The sequence below is a fragment of the Malus sylvestris genome, chromosome 14 (genome assembly GCF_916048215.2).
Source record: "Malus sylvestris chromosome 14, drMalSylv7.2, whole genome shotgun sequence".
Lineage (NCBI taxonomy): Eukaryota > Viridiplantae > Streptophyta > Magnoliopsida > Rosales > Rosaceae > Malus > Malus sylvestris.
In genome coordinates, this window is record NC_062273.1 from 17,128,080 (window position 1) to 17,145,993 (window position 17,914).

Consider the following 17,914-nt stretch of genomic DNA (forward strand, 5'->3'; position numbering starts at 1 on the left):
CTCTTAGCAAACAGTCTCAAGCTGCAAAGAAGTATGGGCAGAGATATTGGACTCTTTCAAAGTGACGAGCTCAGACTCCAACCTCTTGATCTTCTTGACAAAAGAATAAGCTTTAGCTGCCATAATGTTTGCTACCTTCTTGGCAACTTTGGTATCCTTTTGGTCAAGGAACATAGACTCGGTTGCCAGAATCGCTGTTTTCTGCATCTAACAAGTAGAGCCGTCATTTTATATTAGGTCGTATGCTTCGCAAAGGTACTTGGGCAAGTAACTACTCTAATGCTATGAAAAGCTTGGCACAGGCATCCATGTCTTCAAGCAGATCTGGCTTAAAAATGCACAAATGTCAACAGGCTCTCCAAAAATAGGCTTAATGGATATCTCACAACTGCCCATACGAGCAGTCTTCTCTTTCTCAGCAGGCGAACGAGTCTCAGTAGCAAGAGGAACATTCCTTGGTGCCACTTCAGCAGCAAAGTCCACCTTATCGCTCTTCATAATAGCAAACCTTTCCAAAAGTGAACCAGACTTAGCTCTTAACGAATGTCTTGGCATAAATTTCTACATTGGGGGCACGACGAAACCTTTATGCTGAGCAATCCTATCAACAATCGTACCATCTACCTTCAACATAGCAAGCATAACCAGCTCAAATCTAGCGGCCTCATATTTCTTCCCCTTAGAAGAAGTCAAGTCAATTACAAGCCTATCGGTAGCAGGCGGACCCTCACAAGCGACGGAGGAAGTCTTCAGCTTATTCTCAACCGGCATCTCTTGAGTAGGTGGGGAAGATCTCTTCTTTCCACCTTCATTCATAGCAGGCTCCACGACAACGATTGGACAAGCTAATGTTTCCGCCTTGATCCGCTTTATTTCTTCTCTTGAGGGCAGCCCACCTTTATCTCAGCGAATAGGACTAAGCAACCAACGTCATTCACGGTACTTAGCGGGGATACCTAAAGCAACATGCACTTTCTTCATTTATGGGGAAGTCTTGGGAGTTGAGCCAAATTCTGAATCTACATAAGCAGACGAGGACAATCAACAAATCAGAGAGCAGCTCAGCAAAAACACAAAGTAGCCTAGAGACTAAGCAGTCAACTTATCGGTGATGAAAATCATCGGAATGCGTATCTTAGGGGAAGAATCAAACTCCCACTCTCCACTTATCTCCAAAGTCTTCTTGGCCCAATTATGATCTCCTTTACTCGAATGATCGAATAGCTTATGTCAAAGAAGTACCAAAATTAGTTAACGGTTAGATCCAAGTCAAATAATTGGCTTAGATTAAGGAATCCTACCATCACACAGATTGCATTGGGAGAACATTGAGTGGGGGCACACTTCATGCAGTAAAGCATTTCTTGGAAGAAACACAGCATTAGAAAAGTAAATCCCAACACGAAGTAGTATAGGTGAAACTTGATGGCTCTTTGAGCCTCACTGCATGGCTCACGGCTGTTACCCTCCTTGACATGCTTCACACGCACCCCAGACGGAATAACGTGCCTATATGCTTCAAGAAAATCTCTAAACGAGTCATCAGAGCTAGTTGTAAAGTGAGCAGCCTTGAAGTAGTCCACTTTATCCAAAGACCCGTCTTGGCAATACAACGGCGGCACACCATCGTCACTCTTGTGGCTTGAAGAATACGTACTTGAAGAAATTCTACATAGATACAAGAAGAATCATTAGACGGCTGCAAAAAATAAAAATAAAAAAAATAAAAAAACATTAGGCTCCATGGCCCAAAAACAGCAACCAAGGGAACCCAACCTGCTCTGGTTCCCATCTCTCCCTCTTAGCCCAACACACCAAGCGACCCAGTGCATCAGGAGGCCCAACATGACAAACGTTGTCATTATCTCAGCCCAAAGACCTTGCAACCCAATCCAAAAGGAGAGGGCTAACACCCCTGCACCTCTTTCTTTCTCACCTCTTCAATACGGGCCTAAGCCCAGCGCCCCAACGTCTCATGACCTCGACCCAAGCCAAGAAGTTATTGACTCGAGCCTAGCCCTAGCTTGCCTCTGTGGCCCACGCTGTTGCACCCAGACATCGGCCCGCGCCGAGCCACCGCCGCACTAAGCCACCCAAGACAACAATGTCGTGGCCCTTCCCAACAACTTTTTTACACATCCTCGACCTCTGTCGAGCCAAATTTCAAGCCCCTAGGCTAAAAAAATTTACAAAGACAAGGAAAAATTAAATTTTTTCTTACTTTGGTGCGGCGTGAAGATGAAGAAAGTAACGAAAGATGGTCATTTGCACGAGTAAGTGTAGAACATTGCTAGGGGAGGGGGAACATATATCCTCTAGCTTTCTTTCTCTTGTAGGGTAGAATAAATTGCTCTCTGAAGTTGATTTAATCATCTACTTAAGGTAGACTTAAATAGACTTTTGAAGTGATTTATTTTCCTTTCCTAGAAGGATATAATTTCCAATTAATGCGGGAATCTACATCAAAATAGGAAACAATTTTATGTTTCCTAAAGCAAGGGAAGATCTCTACACTTGTTGCCCTTTCCTGCGAGCAACCTAGAAGTTGTGAGCATTAATGGAGCAAAAAATAATCAAGAAAATTAGGAGGATGACATGTGGACTTTTGGGTTAAAAGGATAAAATTACCCTCGATGCACACTGAGATTCCCACGCGCATGTAACGGACAATAACGGCTCAATTAAGGAAGGGTCAAAGTTGATCAAAATGGTATTTATTCAAATCTCTCTCATCACTCCTCATCAAATCCTCACTCAAAAGGTAACTCCCAATTTTCCTATTTAATTTAGGATTAATTGTCAAGTTAATTGCAAGATATTATTTCACATAATATCTTGCAATTATACTCATAATTCCACCATATATGGCCGGTCCCTATTCTCCAAATAAGGCCGGCCACTCCCCTATAAATAGCTATGTTCTCCCACTAAAAAATTAAGCCATTTATTGCCCATAAACTCCTAAATACATTTTGTTCGTAATTCTAACTTTAGCATCAGAGATTCTTCGACCAAAGCTCCTCCCTCATTCATCATGGGCGAGTGAGACTTTTGACCTTAATCTTAGGTGTTATTATTTTGCAAGTACATTTTCGTCAAATGAGAAGTCGGTTGAAATTTGCATCCACATTATTTGTGTTTAATTTTAAATTAAAAAGGTCAAATAATTTCTCACCGTACGATACACGATGAATGACTAAAATATGAGGATCCCTACTATCTCCACAATTTGAATCCATGGGATCCAAATCCTTTCAAATGCACTGCACACGCCACCATCTAGAAGTCATCATATTTTACAATAGGCGGATTTAGCGTGTCTGAATTAAACATTAAAAAACAATATCCCCTTTACATGTTGTGTAACATTTTCCAGGAAGCAAACTCACACCCATAGACTGATAGACAAAACGTCTACGCACACATTATGAATACAAGTCTATAAATATGCATAACATTTTACCACCATTCCACAAACACAATTCTCTACTTCCCAATCCATTTCTGAAGCGAAACCCCTTAAAAGAAAAGGAAGAATATTGTTGATTTCTTATTTTCCTAGTAAAAGAAAATAAAAATGGCTGAGAAAGTAGTAGCTGAGAAGTACCACCAGTTGGAACCAGCAACTGGGCACTCCGGAGGTGATCATGAAGCTTCAGCCACAACGCAATCGGAGGAGCTCAAACGCCAGAAGAGAATTAAGATGTACAAATACATTGGCATTTTCATCGTCTTTCAAATCGTAGTCATGAGTGTTTTTGGGATGACTGTGATGAAAGTTAAGTCTCCGAAAATCAGGTTGGGCAACATATATGTCCTCAGTCTCAACTCCGTCCCAGCAGCACCTTCATTCGACATGAGCTTCGTAACCCAAATCAGAGTCAGGAACTTAAACTGGGGTACCTTTAAGTTTGATGCCGGCATGGCCACGTTTATGTACCAAGGTGTGCCTGTTGGGCAAGTTGCTATTCCGAATAGCAAAGTCCGAATGCGATCCACAAAAAAAATTGATGTTGTGGTGAGCGTGAATTCTGCAGCATTGCCGAGCAACTCTGCTCTTGGAAGTGAGTTGAGCAATGGGCTGCTGATGTTGAGCAGTCAAGCCAAGTTGAGTGGAAAGGTTAAGTTGATGATGATCATGAAGAAAAACAAGTCTGCTGAAATGAGCTGCTCTATGGTGTTTAATTTGGCAGCAAAGTCTGTCCAAAATTTGGACTGTAACTGATAGAATATGGCTATACCTTGAGCCAATTTTATGTTTCATGTTTTCAGATTTGTTTTTGTTTTTATTAACATAATATTCACAAAATCTGTCATTACTTTCTTGATGTTTTGAATTTTTTTGAGTTGTGCCCGCATTACTAAGGAAGTTCTAAGTTCAAACTTAGTAAAACAATTACTCGATAAAAACAAATACAGTATATATGTATTTGTAGTGTGAACGTTATATCACAAATAACACTAAAAAATATAAAATAAATAAAAAGAAAGTAAAATGGCATAGCTACAGTTAGTGTCAAAGGGGAGTGTTTGAACTTAGAATTTGAGTCTTTAACATTGGACAACCAATTGGGACTTGGAATTTCTTTCTTGTAGTTGTTGGCACTGGAGTCTGATTTTTCAGCTTTGAATATGATTTTTTCGATGTGTTGCTTCAAAAGTCAAAGTGAAGTGGTCAAGTTTTGTCAGCTTTGAATATGATTTTTTTCGATGTATTGCATGCATGAAAGTGATGGAAATTGAATTTAGGTATCGATAATGTTGAAAATAAAACATCACACAGTATAACTTGGGACACTCCTCAAGCCATACCTTGAAACTCTCGCAAGAATAGACGCCAAGCTAAATGTTGCAGACGGACAAGTTCTCTTGTACCAGGTGTCCAACGAAATTTGGATCATTAATGGGCAAGTTCTCTAACAGAGAAAAAAATATAATGAATTACAAATTTTTTACTAAGTATTAAGTAATGCTATTGCAGATATATTTTTTTAAATAAATTTATTACTGAATCACTATAACAAAGTAAAAAATAATGAGTGCTAAGGCCATCTTCAACCATAAGGGTTATGTTTAACACCTGTCTAGATAGTCACACAAGAAATTATTTTTTAATGAACAGTATTAGACCATATTTATATACCATATTTATATACCATCTCCAATCAAAGGATGCTATTTTTTAGCCCCCTCAATAATTTATTATTTTAATTAAGTTTGTTCTTTAATTTTATTGGTTAATTGAATTAAACTACCATATTAAAATAAGATTTCGGGACATATTTTGAGTGCCACCTGAAGATGTGGCCATTTGAAAATTATTGAAAAAAATTAAAAGAAAGATTATTGGAAGAGGTAAGAGACGGGTGCGTTTGAAAATAGTGTTTGAGGTGAATAGAATGTGAAGAATTGAAATAATATGAGGTAAAATAGTATAAAAGAGTGAAAATAATGTGAGAATTTGTGTCGAAATGTCTTAGGTATCTATAGGAAAAAAATTAGAAATTTTAATTTCATCTTAAAAAAAATAAAGAATCTAGCTGGGCCCAACTGAAGGGATTGACTGACATGCTAAAGATAGCCAGCCCGCTGGCCTTATGGTTGGATTTTCGTCCGGTGGGTCCCAAGATTTTTTAACCCAAACCTCCATTAGAGATGAATTTTGTATCAAAAAAAGGTTATCATTTAGCCTATGTCCTTATGGCTTGCTCGATTAGAGATGATCTAAGTGAGCGAGAAAATATGACATTGTGTGCATAAGGAGGCACTAGAAAGAAATTCACAATTGGCATTAATTCTGTCGGAGTAATATTTATCTATTTCAGAAATACTTGCCACTTATGCATTTGTATCGTGTTTCGAGCCAGTTTGGCTTTTTATTATTCTTGTTGAGGTTGTTCGTGTATTTATATTCCTATTAATTTCCATTAATATAAGTATCGCTTGATAATAGTAAATAAATAAAATGCTTGTCGAGTGTTCTACCAACTTAAGTGTTACAAGTAATTAGGTGGACGCGCAACATGATTGATATGTTCCAATTTTAAAATATATATATATATATATATTTATAATTTTAATGAAATTGCACCATGTGATTGTAATCTGAATACGTAAAAAAAATATAAATAAAAAATAAATCTCTCCTTATGTCATGGCCAGAGTAGCAACTAACAAGGTGAAGACATAAAAAATAATAAAACAGGCATCTTTTATGCATTGCATACGGCTTTATAATGAAATTCATTTTTTACTCACTTAATTATCAAATTAAATATAGGAAATAGTATCCAACGAAATAAGTAGCAACTAACAAGAAATAGTATCCAACAAAATAACTTAGCATTGAGAGAAAATACACAAAATATCTGACAATGTGTGAAATTTTATAAATGTATTTGTTTCTTTAGTAAAGGACCTATAAATAAAGCCACAAGTCAAAGCACCTTTCAATCGGATGTTGAAGCAGTTGAAACCAGGTATATACTTACTCTATCCAGTGTTAAATTTGCACCATACAGATTTTATCCTTAATTAAATCTCTACCATCTATCACCCTCTCTCTCTCTCTCTCTTTCTCTCTCTTATTCTTGTATGAGTTGTCTTATCCCAAGACTCCCAATGTTCTCAGACCCAATTCACTCAACTCTCCCCTCTTTAGAATTCGAGCCTCGACTCCGACACCGCATATGCTCTCCTCAAGGCCGACATACTCTTTCTCCATTGAATTCCCAACTGGAGCACTCGTAGAAGGCAATGACTCTCTCCTCCCTCGATCTCTCCTTATTGAATCTCCTTTCCTCTATCGTCTCAGACCTCAATCTTGAGCCTAGGCTCTCATATCCGTCCATCGACTATCCACACTTTCTTGTTCTCCCTCCCACCTGTAGTGACTGAGTCGACCTCGACTATGTCGACATCATAGCAGCCAACCACCATCATCGTCGTGGCATCCTCTCCTGACTCTCCACCGATCCTCCCAATCATAAGTTCTGACCACCACCACATCATCCTCGTCGTCAAGAACACCACCATCATCCTGCAAATCCCTAGGTAATTTATGAATTAAGGTTTCTGATTTAGGAATTTAGGATTTTTGCATAAGCTTTTCGATTGATTTAGGAATTATGTGGTTTCTATTTTAGGAATTATATGGGTTTCTTATTTGGGAATTTAGGGTTTTTGGGGCTGTGATTACATAATAAATGCTTTTGGGAAAATTTGCTTCTAGGTATGTAAGATTTTGTTTTGATTCATCAACTGGTGTAATTTGTAATAGCGAGGGTGGAGGTCTTGGATCTATGAGGAAGACAACGTCTCTCTAATTTGATTTGTACGTCAAGGTCTACGGCTCCAATTGAAGATGTTGGTGTGGCTAGGCTCAAGCACGAATTGCAGACTTAATGAGGTTGTCCTTTCTGTGGCTGACCAAAAAAAAAGATATTGGACCCCGTGGACCCAGCCTGTTTCAGCCCATTTCAAACGAGCAGGGTTAGGTCCGATTCCAAATTCTCAAAACCTATTACCCGACTTGGCCGATCCTGTTACTATTTACAACGAGTAAGGTTCGATTCCTTTAAATTTGGGCCCGGTCCGACCCGTGCCCACCCTTACCTTAAACCCTTGGCCATGTTCACATAGTCAAGTCTTCAACAACATTCATTCTTCAAGTACCCAATATTTCTTGTTTGTATTTAGGGACAACAACAACAACAATAATAAAATCTTATCTCACTAAATGAGGTCGGTTTTATGTATTCTAGAACGCTACTATGCTCGGTTTTGCGCCAAGTCTTCATTTAGCACAAAATGCTCTCTTTTCTTAAAGTCTCTTTCTAAGGGAGGTGTAGTCAACTTAGATTTCAAAGAATTTTAATAGACTAAGTGACACAGTTTAAAGGATTTTAATAGACTCTACAATTTTATATGGATTTTGATAGATTTATATGGATTTCAATTATAGATTTCTATGAATTTGTATGGATTTTTTTTCATGGATTTCTTAGGACTTCTATCATGCCAATCAATGTAGAGTCCACATATGAATTCTTCTCCAATATCTTCTCAATTACAAAACACTCCACCCACTCATCGAAACTCAATTCCCCATGTCCCTGCAATCCCAAGAACTGTCGCCAAAGTTGTTTCATCAAGCTCAAATCCATCACCCCTCATTTCCCAAAACAACCCCACCGTAACTCCAGCACACTCCATCTTGCAATACCTATAAATCATGGAATTCTACAAAACCAAGTCCTTCTCAATAATTTCATCAAACACTTTCCGTGCAAAAACCCACTCACCACACCTTACATAGTTAGTAATCAAAGAGTGACTCACTTGTCCATCCTTATTCAATGCCATCCATGGTTTGTATTGGATTGGAACAATAGCAAACACTCACAAGCTTTACTCTCAAGCTTTACTCTCAAGCTTACATGCAAGGAAATGGGATTGTTCATCCAACAAAGGCAAAGCACGAAAATCAAACCCATTTGAAAACCTGGTATGTGTAAATGGTGAGCTGGGGCCAAAAATGGGGAAGACTATTCCTCTTCTACAGATAGAATTCTTTGTTCTTGAAATGAAATCCTAGTGGTGAAGGTTGGATTGTTTATGGTATTTGTTATTTATATCTCTACTCTCAAATCCATCAAAATCCTTCAACCTTTAAAATCCTAGCAAATCCTTGATAATTTCACTACACCTAGACTCTTGTGGACTTTTTAAAATCCTAATCGACTACCCAAGGATTTGGATGTATTCATTAAAATCCTAATTTGACTACACCATGATTTCAAAATCTTTTAAAATCTATTTGACTACACCCGGATTTTAAAGTAAATTAAAATACTATCAAGTTTGATCAAATCTTAATTTGACTACACTCCCATAAGTGTTTCACGGTCTTTCTCTAACCTTTTTGCTCTAAGCCTCTTTCTCACTATCAACTTTTCTACCTGGAGAATCTATAGGTATTTATTTCACATGTTCAAGCCATCTTAACTGATTTTCTCAAATCTTAGCTCCAATTTCAGCCAGCCCTACTTTAACTTAGATATCCTCTCTCTTAATCCTATTTCTCTTGTGCCCACACATCTAACGAAGCATTCTCCTCTCGGCTACACTCATTTTTTTGTATGTGTTGATACTTGGCCGCCTAACATTTAGTACCACAAAACATTGATGGTCTTCTTGTAGTTTTATAAAAAAATTATTTGAGCTTTAGTGGCATACGACGGTCAAACAACACACTCAATGCACTCTTCCACTTCATCCATCCAGCTTGTATTTTATGGTTGTAATTTCCATCTAATTCTCTATTATTTTACAAGATAGATCCAATATATATATAATGAAAGCATTCACTCCATATACTCTATCTTGACATACTTATGTTATACATTTAGATTCCAAGACTACTTGCCAAAGGTTAAGCTTCGCACTTACTCCTATTATTGTGTTTCATCCATCAAGGAATATCATCTTGAACATGTCTCGTTATCTCATCCATTACCAATGTAAAAAAGGTAATGACTTAAAGTTGAGCCTTGGTGTAACCCTACGGTTTTGGGAAAGCTTCAGTTTGCCCTTCACAAAGTCGACCGTCCCAGGCCCAAAAAAATTGGGACACCAAAATTATTAGAGTGATATGTTCATATATGTTTTCATAAAAGTATAAATTTATAAAATTTGGTTAAATGACCAAGAAGTTTAACCATAATTAGTGGGTTTTGTTGTTTAAAATTAACATGGAGGTCCTGGGTTCAAAACTCTGTGTGTGTTTATTTACTTTCCAATTTTTACGAATATCATTTCATAAGAATATAAATTATAGATTTTGGTTAATAATCAAGAAGTTTAACTAGAAATGATTGTTTATGATGTTTAAAATTAATAAGGATGTTCTGGTTTTGAAATGCTATGTGCATTTTTCTACTTTTCAATTTTTACGAATTTCTTTTTATAGAGAATAAATTTAAAAATTTTGTTTAAATGATCAAGAAGTTTAATAAGAACCAGTGATTTCTATTGTTTAAAATTAACGAGTGCTCCTGCGTTTGAAATGTTATGTGCATTTTTATTCTTTCCAATTTTTACACTTTCTATTTGGTTGTTAATTTCTTTTTAATTACTACCTAGTGGTCCTTAAACAAAAATCCAATCATTAACAATCACATCAAATGGTTTACAAAATTTGGTATCTCTACCATTATTAGCCTTCAAGAAATTAATGTATGTACGTATGCCTTACCGATACTAGGTTTAATTTAGTGTTCATTAATTGTTTTTACATATCAATAAATGACTCGAAAATATGATTTTTTTTTTTTTTTTTTTAGTTCCATATTGACAAGGTTAGTAAATAAGAAAAAAAAACACCTGAGGGTTTATATAAAAAAGAAACACCTTAAAGGTTTGAGAAATGCTAAGGAGACTCTTTCAAAGTGGGACTTTTCATGAACTCTCCGTCATCTCATGTTTTTTGTACAATATTTTATAATGTTGGCACGAAAATTGCACAAAAAACATAAGATAACGGAGAGTACATGGAAAGTCCCACTTTTGAGAGTCTCCTTAGCATTTATCTAAAAGTTTAAATAGAAAGGAAACAAAACCCATCATCTATCTACTTTTAAGCCTAGGGTTTTTTGGTTCCCTTCTCTTAATATAAAATAAATTAGTTTTTCCTTATTTCTAAATTATTGAGTTTGAAGTGTTTTTCTGAGTATAATTTTATCGAAGTCTTGTGTATGAAAACAAATAATTTTTCTTATATGAAGCTGGACCACATTTTTTGGCATTGCCCTAGGCCTTTCTCAGGACCGGCCCTAGTCTTTCATGAGTTCTTCTTCAACCCTTGCTCTATCATACATATTATTTATTGCTCGGATTCATTTCTTTCTAAAACTCTCCAAAGAATTTCTCTTGGGGACAATAGTGTATTAAATTTTGAAACAGAAAAATTTGCCAACACTAAAGTATATCACACAAACCATGTTCTCACCTGTGATACGGGGATTTAGTCATGCCAACGGATATAATCGAAGCTTCTGTTTGATATTTTTTTGGTAAAATGAAGATTCTCTTGATATTTAATTTGTTCTGAAAGCAAAACCCTGAAAGGTCCTCACCTAAAGTCATCGATCATCTAGAAGTCAAGAATTACCACCTTTGTCTTTGGACGTAAGCGTTTGGTGTCCGCAATAAAATACTAAAAATTTTAAATTCCTTTCCCATACTACACGTTCCTGGAAATTCACTCCACCATATAACTTAATAAAAATAGGTCCATACTCAAAAACTATATATAACACGCAACTCTTCCTCCATTTCCACAAACAACTTTCCCCATTTTTCAGTTTCATCCAAGAAAACAAACCTACAAAAAATCAGAAAACCTTTCTTCCCACTTTCATATCAGAAAAGAATAGGATATTAACATGGCTGAGAAAACCAACCAGGCCTATCCCTTGGCACCAGCAAATGGTTACAGAAGAAGTGATGCAGAGTCTTTGCAATCAGCCGATGAGCTGAAACGCAAGAAGAGAACCAAGTTGGCCATTTATATTGGTATTTTCATTGTGTTTCAGATCTTGGTCATAACTGCGCTGAGTCTCACCGTCATGAAAGTTAAGACCCCAAAGGTCAGGCTAGGCAACATCAACGTCCAAAACTTCAACTCTGCCCCTGCAACACCTTCATTCGACACTAAATTCACAACCCAAATCAAAGTCAAGAATACAAATTTTGGCCCATACAAGTACGATGCTGCCATTGTCACGTTTTTGTACCAAGGTGCGACTGTCGGGCAAGTTTCTATTCCAAAGAGCAAGGCTGGAATGCTTTCAACCAAAAAAATTGACGTTGAGGTGAGCTTGAGTTCAAGTGCATTGAGCGGTACCAATCTTGGCAGTGAATTGAACAGTGGGGTATTGACACTCAACAGCGCGGCTAAGTTGACTGGAAAGGTTGAATTGATGCTTATCATGAAGAAGAAGAAGTCTTCCACCATGGACTGCACCATGGCATTTGATCTGTCATCGAAGACGCTCAAAAGTTTAAAATGCAAATGAAAATAACCAAGATTATTTCTTTGTATTCATGTTAAATATTTTCTGGAAATTTATTTTATTTTTGTTGGTACTGTTTTTATTTCAAAGTTGAACTGCTCGCTCTTTTTTTCACCCTTTTTTATGTGAAAGTGATGCCATGATGATATAAGATTCAAATATCTAATAGTGTGTAAAAATCAACAGATACTCCAACTGGCAGTCTGTGAATAAGACTATAAAAAAAGGTTGATGAAGTTGTCAAAATATTTATTCGAGAGATGATAGTGACCCCCCAATTTCCTCAAACCGATGTTTGCATTAGAGGCCAACTTTAGTTGACTATAATTAAACACATAAAATGAACTTGTCAAATATATCTCAGGAGAGGACAAGGCATAAGTTGTGCTCATGTAGCTGTTGAGTACATATTATGCATGTGGTCTCTGTTTTGTCCAACTCAAAATGCTTCCCATGTCGTATATGCCCTTGTATGGATAATATAGTTATGCTTTTCTTATCAAAATATCTAGCATATAATAGGGTGGCATGATCCACACTCTTTTTCACCTTTGATCCGTCTTCAATTTATATGCTTCGACAGTTGAAATTGATAGAAATATGTAAAAGGCAAAAAGAAGTGTGAATAGCACCGCTCCTATTATATTGTCGGATTTTAATTTGACATGAAGGTCAATAATTCATTTGTTAGTCAACAATATAACATATTAAATTGTTTGGCAATAAAATTCTACTCTACTATGAAAATTTTCAAACCTAAGAAGCAAGAAGATGAGATGCCTTAAATTTGTGGGATCCTGAACGATTCACACCCAGCCAATGTACGGTATTTTATTAGTTTATGTGAAGCATGTGGGCTGCTGGAAATAATGAGTTTCCTATTTTAATAGTTTGCTTATAAAGTGGAGAATAGGAGAAGCCAAGTATCTGTATTATCTTTCATTCATGAAAAATAAACTAAAATATAGTAAAATAATTAAAGGCCAAAGCATATTTAATTTTTTATTCGATCCTCAATATGGCTTTATTCCGAAGGTTTGATTGGATGGTATATAGTTAATTATTCTATAGTTGTGCATGATTAGGTGGGTTAGGAATAGGAAGGGCAACATGTGTGTTTACTATTGCATATAAATATAATGAAGAGGCGTGAAGCAGACCTACTTCACGCGATAAATACAATGTAGAACATACCTAATGCATTCATGCGTCTGTGCATGTTTTGGTTAGTTGTCGCATAAGAATTAAAAAGAACCTTATATTCAGACCAAAAAGTAAGGTAAATTTAGATTAAATACCAAGTTGGACATAGGATTTAAGAAAATGTATCATGTTTAAGGAAAATAAGTTCAATTACATATTTTAGGATAGGCCACAAACTATATTGCAAGGTGGTCTATTAGGGCCGGCCCAGGCCCAGTGCAAGCAGGGCAACCGTCCGGGGCCCAAAAATATTAGGGGCATCAAAATTATTAGGGTGGTATATTTATATATGTTTTCATAAGAGTATAAATTTATAAAATTTGGTTCAATGACACAGAAATTTAAGTAGAAGTGGTGGTTTGGTCATTTGAAAATAATGAAAGGTCTTGAGTTCAAAACACCACATGTGCTTATTTACTTTCTAATTTTTACAAATTTCTTTTCAGAAGAGTATAAATTTATAAAATTTGGTTAAAGGATCAAGAAGTTTAATTAGAAGCAATGATTTTTGTTGTTTAAAATTAACAAGAGGTCCTAAGTTCGAAACGCTATGGGCATGTTTATTTTTTTCAATTTTAACAAATTTTTGTTTGGTTGTTAATTTATTTTTAGTTACTAGCTAGTAGCTATGTAGCTTGTTATTTTTAAATATTCGTTTCAATTCAAGTCTAATCTTCAACAATGAGTAATACGTAGACCAAATTTGTAGCGCAAATTTGTAAATTATATGACGTGTTATCAAAATATTTAATTTAATGCTCATTCATTACTAATACATATCAATTAAAGACTCGAAAACATCATTATTTTTTTAGTCCCATATTGACAAGGTTAGTAAATAAGAAAAAACACCTCATGATTTATACAAAAACACTTTCAAAGTTCAAATGGAAAACAAAACTTATCATCTATCTACTTATAAGCCCAGAGTTGTTTGATTTTCTTCTCTCAATACAAAATAAATTAGTCTTTTTGTGTTTCTAAATTATTGAGTTTGAAGTGCTTTTCTAAGTATAATTTTATCAATGTCTTACGTGTGAAAATAAATAATTTTCTTATATGAAGTTTGGGCACTTTTTTTTACGTCGCCCCGGGCCTCAAAAATCTCTGGACCGGCCATGTCTATTACTAAATAAAAGATATGGCAAACTACCATTTCGTCCCACGCTTATTACTTCTAAAACTTTATAAGGTTAGATAGAGTCGAAGTTGACTTAAGTTTTAGAGTTTTTGAAGGTCCGTCAAGGTTTGGGGTTGATCATTTTAGATTGAAGAGTTTAGAATGTCATTGGGGGATTTTAGGTCATCTTCAACCGAAAGAGCTATGTTAGCTCTCGTTCAGGTTATAGTCTTGCAAGAAATTAATGAAGAGTGTCAAATCATATTTATATACAATCTCAAACCGAATGGACTATTTTTTAACTCCCTCAATAATTTATTATTTTAAGTTTGCTATTTAATTTTATTGATTAATTGAATTAAACTACTATATTAAAATAAAACTTTCAGACATATTTTGAATGTCACTTATCGTTAAATGTATAAGATTTTGGAAAGTCTTAAAAAGAAACAAGCAAATAGAACCCTTATTCACCGTTGTCTCGGAGTAAAAAGAAAGCATGATCAAACATTTTTGTTGTGATAATCATAGAGATCATCAGCAAGCGGTTTTATCGAATTTCCTGATAAATACAATTTTCATAGCAAAACTTGGATTTACAAGTAAGGTAGCAAATAACCCAGTTTCCTAACGAGTTCCAAAATGTCATATTTCTTTGAGACATTTTGTGAAATACTCGGCGGTCATCCTATGCTTAACGAGAAATTACAAGAAAAGACAGGTGCTAACTATTACACGAGCAACAATAAACTCAACCAAGTAGAGGAAAACTCGAAATTACTTGCAGGAAATTTGATAACCACTTGAAATTCTCTCTCCCTCCTACAAGAAGAACAGAATGATGATCGTATTTATATGGGTAAGAAGACTGTCGACAGAAACTATGTACAAACAAAACCAACAAATCACCTGAAGTTAATACAAATGGAAGCGACTTGTTATAGGTGATTTGTTGGTTTTTAAATGGAAGCCAAATCAGGCGGGAATATGAGAAAAATGAAAAACCCAAAGCTAATTAATTCCAAAAACAACAATCCACAACGAAAGTGAAATACTTGGGGAGCTGAAAATACCAAAACCCACCTAATTCATAACATAAGTAAAACCCCGATTATAAACCTGAGTTAAACCTTCAATCAAACTCTAAATTAAACTATTAATAATACCCAAATTAAGTTATCAATCAGCAAAGATAAAAATGCAGAGAGACGGGTTTAAGAGGTGTACCTGGTGTGAGCGGGCGAGTGGTGCTGCGACCGTGAGAGGCTGAGAGGAACAGAAGAAGATGACGCCGAGAAGGTGAATTTGCGGAATCGGAAATGGAAGAGGGAATGAAGGGAGAAGGCAGCAGCTGCTAGAGAGGGAGAGGAGAGGGCCTGGGCTGCACGTGGGTATGGCCCGCCATAATATTAGGCCTGGGGCTACCGGGCTTGCTAAGTGTAGCCAGCCCTTCGGCCAGTTAGGCCATCTACAACAAAGGGTTAGCCAGATAGCTCGTTTTAGTCATCTGGTCCTTTAAAATATTAATATTTTAATAAACAGTGCAAGATCATATTTGCCTTCCTCTCCAACTAAGGTCAAAGGGTCATATGGCTTATTTAAATCCTGTCACAAAAAACATTTTTCAACTGAGGGCCAAAGGGCCATAAGGCCAAACATAATTTATTATTTAAATTTAAATACTACAATATCTTAAATTCAAATCCAACAACAACTTAAATTTAAAAACTACAACTTATATTTAAAAACTACAACTGTAACTGGCCCAAAAAACCAAAAAAATTAGAACTTAAATTTAATGAATGGTTTAGGTACTTATAGGGAAATTTTTATTTGAATTTTTAAGAATTAAAAAAAAAGGGCCCAAAAAAAAAAAATAAAATAAATTTGAATACAACGGCTAGCTAGCCGTTGGATTCAAATTTTTGTTTAAGCATTTTTGTCGGTTATAACAGATAGAAATTCTCAGCCCTCTGACCCAGGCCGGGCTGGCTGGCTGGCTGCTTGTGGCCAGCCCTTTGGCCCTTTCAGATTCCGTGGGGCCCACGAGCCCTCTAGCGTAGCCCTCGGTTGGAGACGGTTTTTGGGGTTTTTTCGGCCCTCTGGCCCTCTAGACCATTCAGTTGGAGATGACCTTAGCCCGAATCTTTTTAGTCAGATTCATTTTTGGCCTACTGTTGGAAATAGTTTTGGGTCTTTTTCGGACTATGTTTTGGCCTATGGACCTTTAGCCGGCTCGGTTGGAGATGACCTTAAGTTACACATTTTTTTCATTTTAACTAATTGAATAGTTTGAGTTTTCAATTAGTACCTAAATTAAAAATGTGTTAACCAAATAATTAATAATGGGTCAAAAATAGTATTCATCTTCACAGTGAGAAGTCATGATGAGTTCGATTCACATAGATGGTGATGACGTATTATATTTGTATTTAGTATGATACATTTCTAAGTGGTTGCCTCATTATGTGGCCTAACGCAATCCCCCTCCTGTTAGAGTATTATCCTCCTCTCTTTAGAGTGATTCCCTTCCAAAGAACAACTAGTTTTTAGTCTCTTGGAGTGCGCAAAAAACACAATGACAAATCTCATGTATCATGCAGCAATCAATTGACATCTAAAGTCGAGTGGAGATCTTACATCTTTTCAATCTACAACAAGATGAATGAGAAGTTTTACTTCAGTACAATTTAATCAAACTCTATTAGTAGTACATTGTTTTTAGTTGTACTTCCACAGGGCCAAATACTCTCAATCTAGTGGTACGCTTCTATTAATAGCACTCCCACTAGACTAAGTATTTTTAACTTTAGCGATTGCTTGGTTAGTAAGTTAAATTTTAAATTCACCATCTCGTTTAAGATTGGAAGATATCCTCATATTTCTTAATTCATGAAGAACTAGTTTGTTCAAGTAGTGTCCATTTAGTTAGGGATTTCAATCTAAATGACATATATCTCGTGAACATTGTGTTAATTTCTCTTAAGAAATACTAATTATCTGATTATCAGCACACTTGTAAACATGCACACGTATTACAACAGATTTACACAGAAAACAAGTCCAAATCATCTGAACCACGTATCAGCACAGAAAGCATGCACAATGTTACGAAAACCAGACCAGTGAGAATAGATTGGACAGTAGAGAGAGGTTGCCCAATCAAGCATTAACAGGAAAATTGAGTATCAAGTTACACAAACCTGCTTTGTATTAAGATTGAATGAAAAGCAGAACATTTACGGGGTGAAATGTCTTTCGAGAGAGACTGCAATATTTAGCGATGAATTAGCCAAATAAGCCAACGAGCCGATTAGCTCTTTTGAATGATCACTCACATATTGTTGTAGACCTCATTCATTTTACTATTCTCTTTACGCCTTGAATGAATTGCAAAGCATGGTTATGGGTTTTCATTTTCTAAAAAAGTGTAAAGATAAAAGGCTCATTTGGATGTGCTTTTAAAATAACTGAAAACACTTTTAGAGAAAATATTTTTGAGTTCCAAAAGCACTTA

General features: G+C 36.0%; 2 protein-coding genes and 1 long non-coding RNA gene across 3 annotated transcripts; 2 read left to right on the forward strand and 1 right to left on the reverse strand.

Annotated features, from left to right (window-relative positions):
* The first annotated feature begins 3,451 nt into the window (after positions 1–3,451).
* Positions 3,452–4,319, forward strand: LOC126598823 (uncharacterized). The gene has a single exon (XM_050265185.1). The coding sequence runs from the start codon at positions 3,578–3,580 to the stop codon at positions 4,223–4,225; it is 648 nt and encodes a 215-aa protein (XP_050121142.1). The 5' UTR covers positions 3,452–3,577; the 3' UTR covers positions 4,226–4,319.
* Positions 4,320–11,320: 7,001 nt separating this feature from the next.
* LOC126598825 (uncharacterized) lies at positions 11,321–12,188 on the forward strand. The gene has a single exon (XM_050265187.1). It carries the CDS (start codon positions 11,445–11,447, stop codon positions 12,075–12,077), a length of 633 nt encoding a protein of 210 aa, XP_050121144.1. The 5' UTR covers positions 11,321–11,444; the 3' UTR covers positions 12,078–12,188.
* A 2,743-nt stretch (positions 12,189–14,931) lies between these two features.
* LOC126598833 (uncharacterized) lies at positions 14,932–15,783 on the reverse strand. The gene is made up of 2 exons (XR_007614985.1): positions 15,625–15,783; positions 14,932–15,219 (listed from the first exon to the last, which is right to left on the reverse strand). It is a non-coding gene; the product is annotated as an uncharacterized LOC126598833 (long non-coding RNA).
* Between the last annotated feature and the right edge of the window lie 2,131 nt (positions 15,784–17,914).

Bases quoted from the DNA above. Each gene is read 5' to 3' on its own strand.
- LOC126598825 (XM_050265187.1), top strand. From the start codon at position 11,445: ATGGCTGAGAAAACCAACCAGGCCTATCCCTTGGCACCAGCAAATGGT.
- LOC126598823 (XM_050265185.1), top strand. From the start codon at position 3,578: ATGGCTGAGAAAGTAGTAGCTGAGAAGTACCACCAGTTGGAACCAGCA.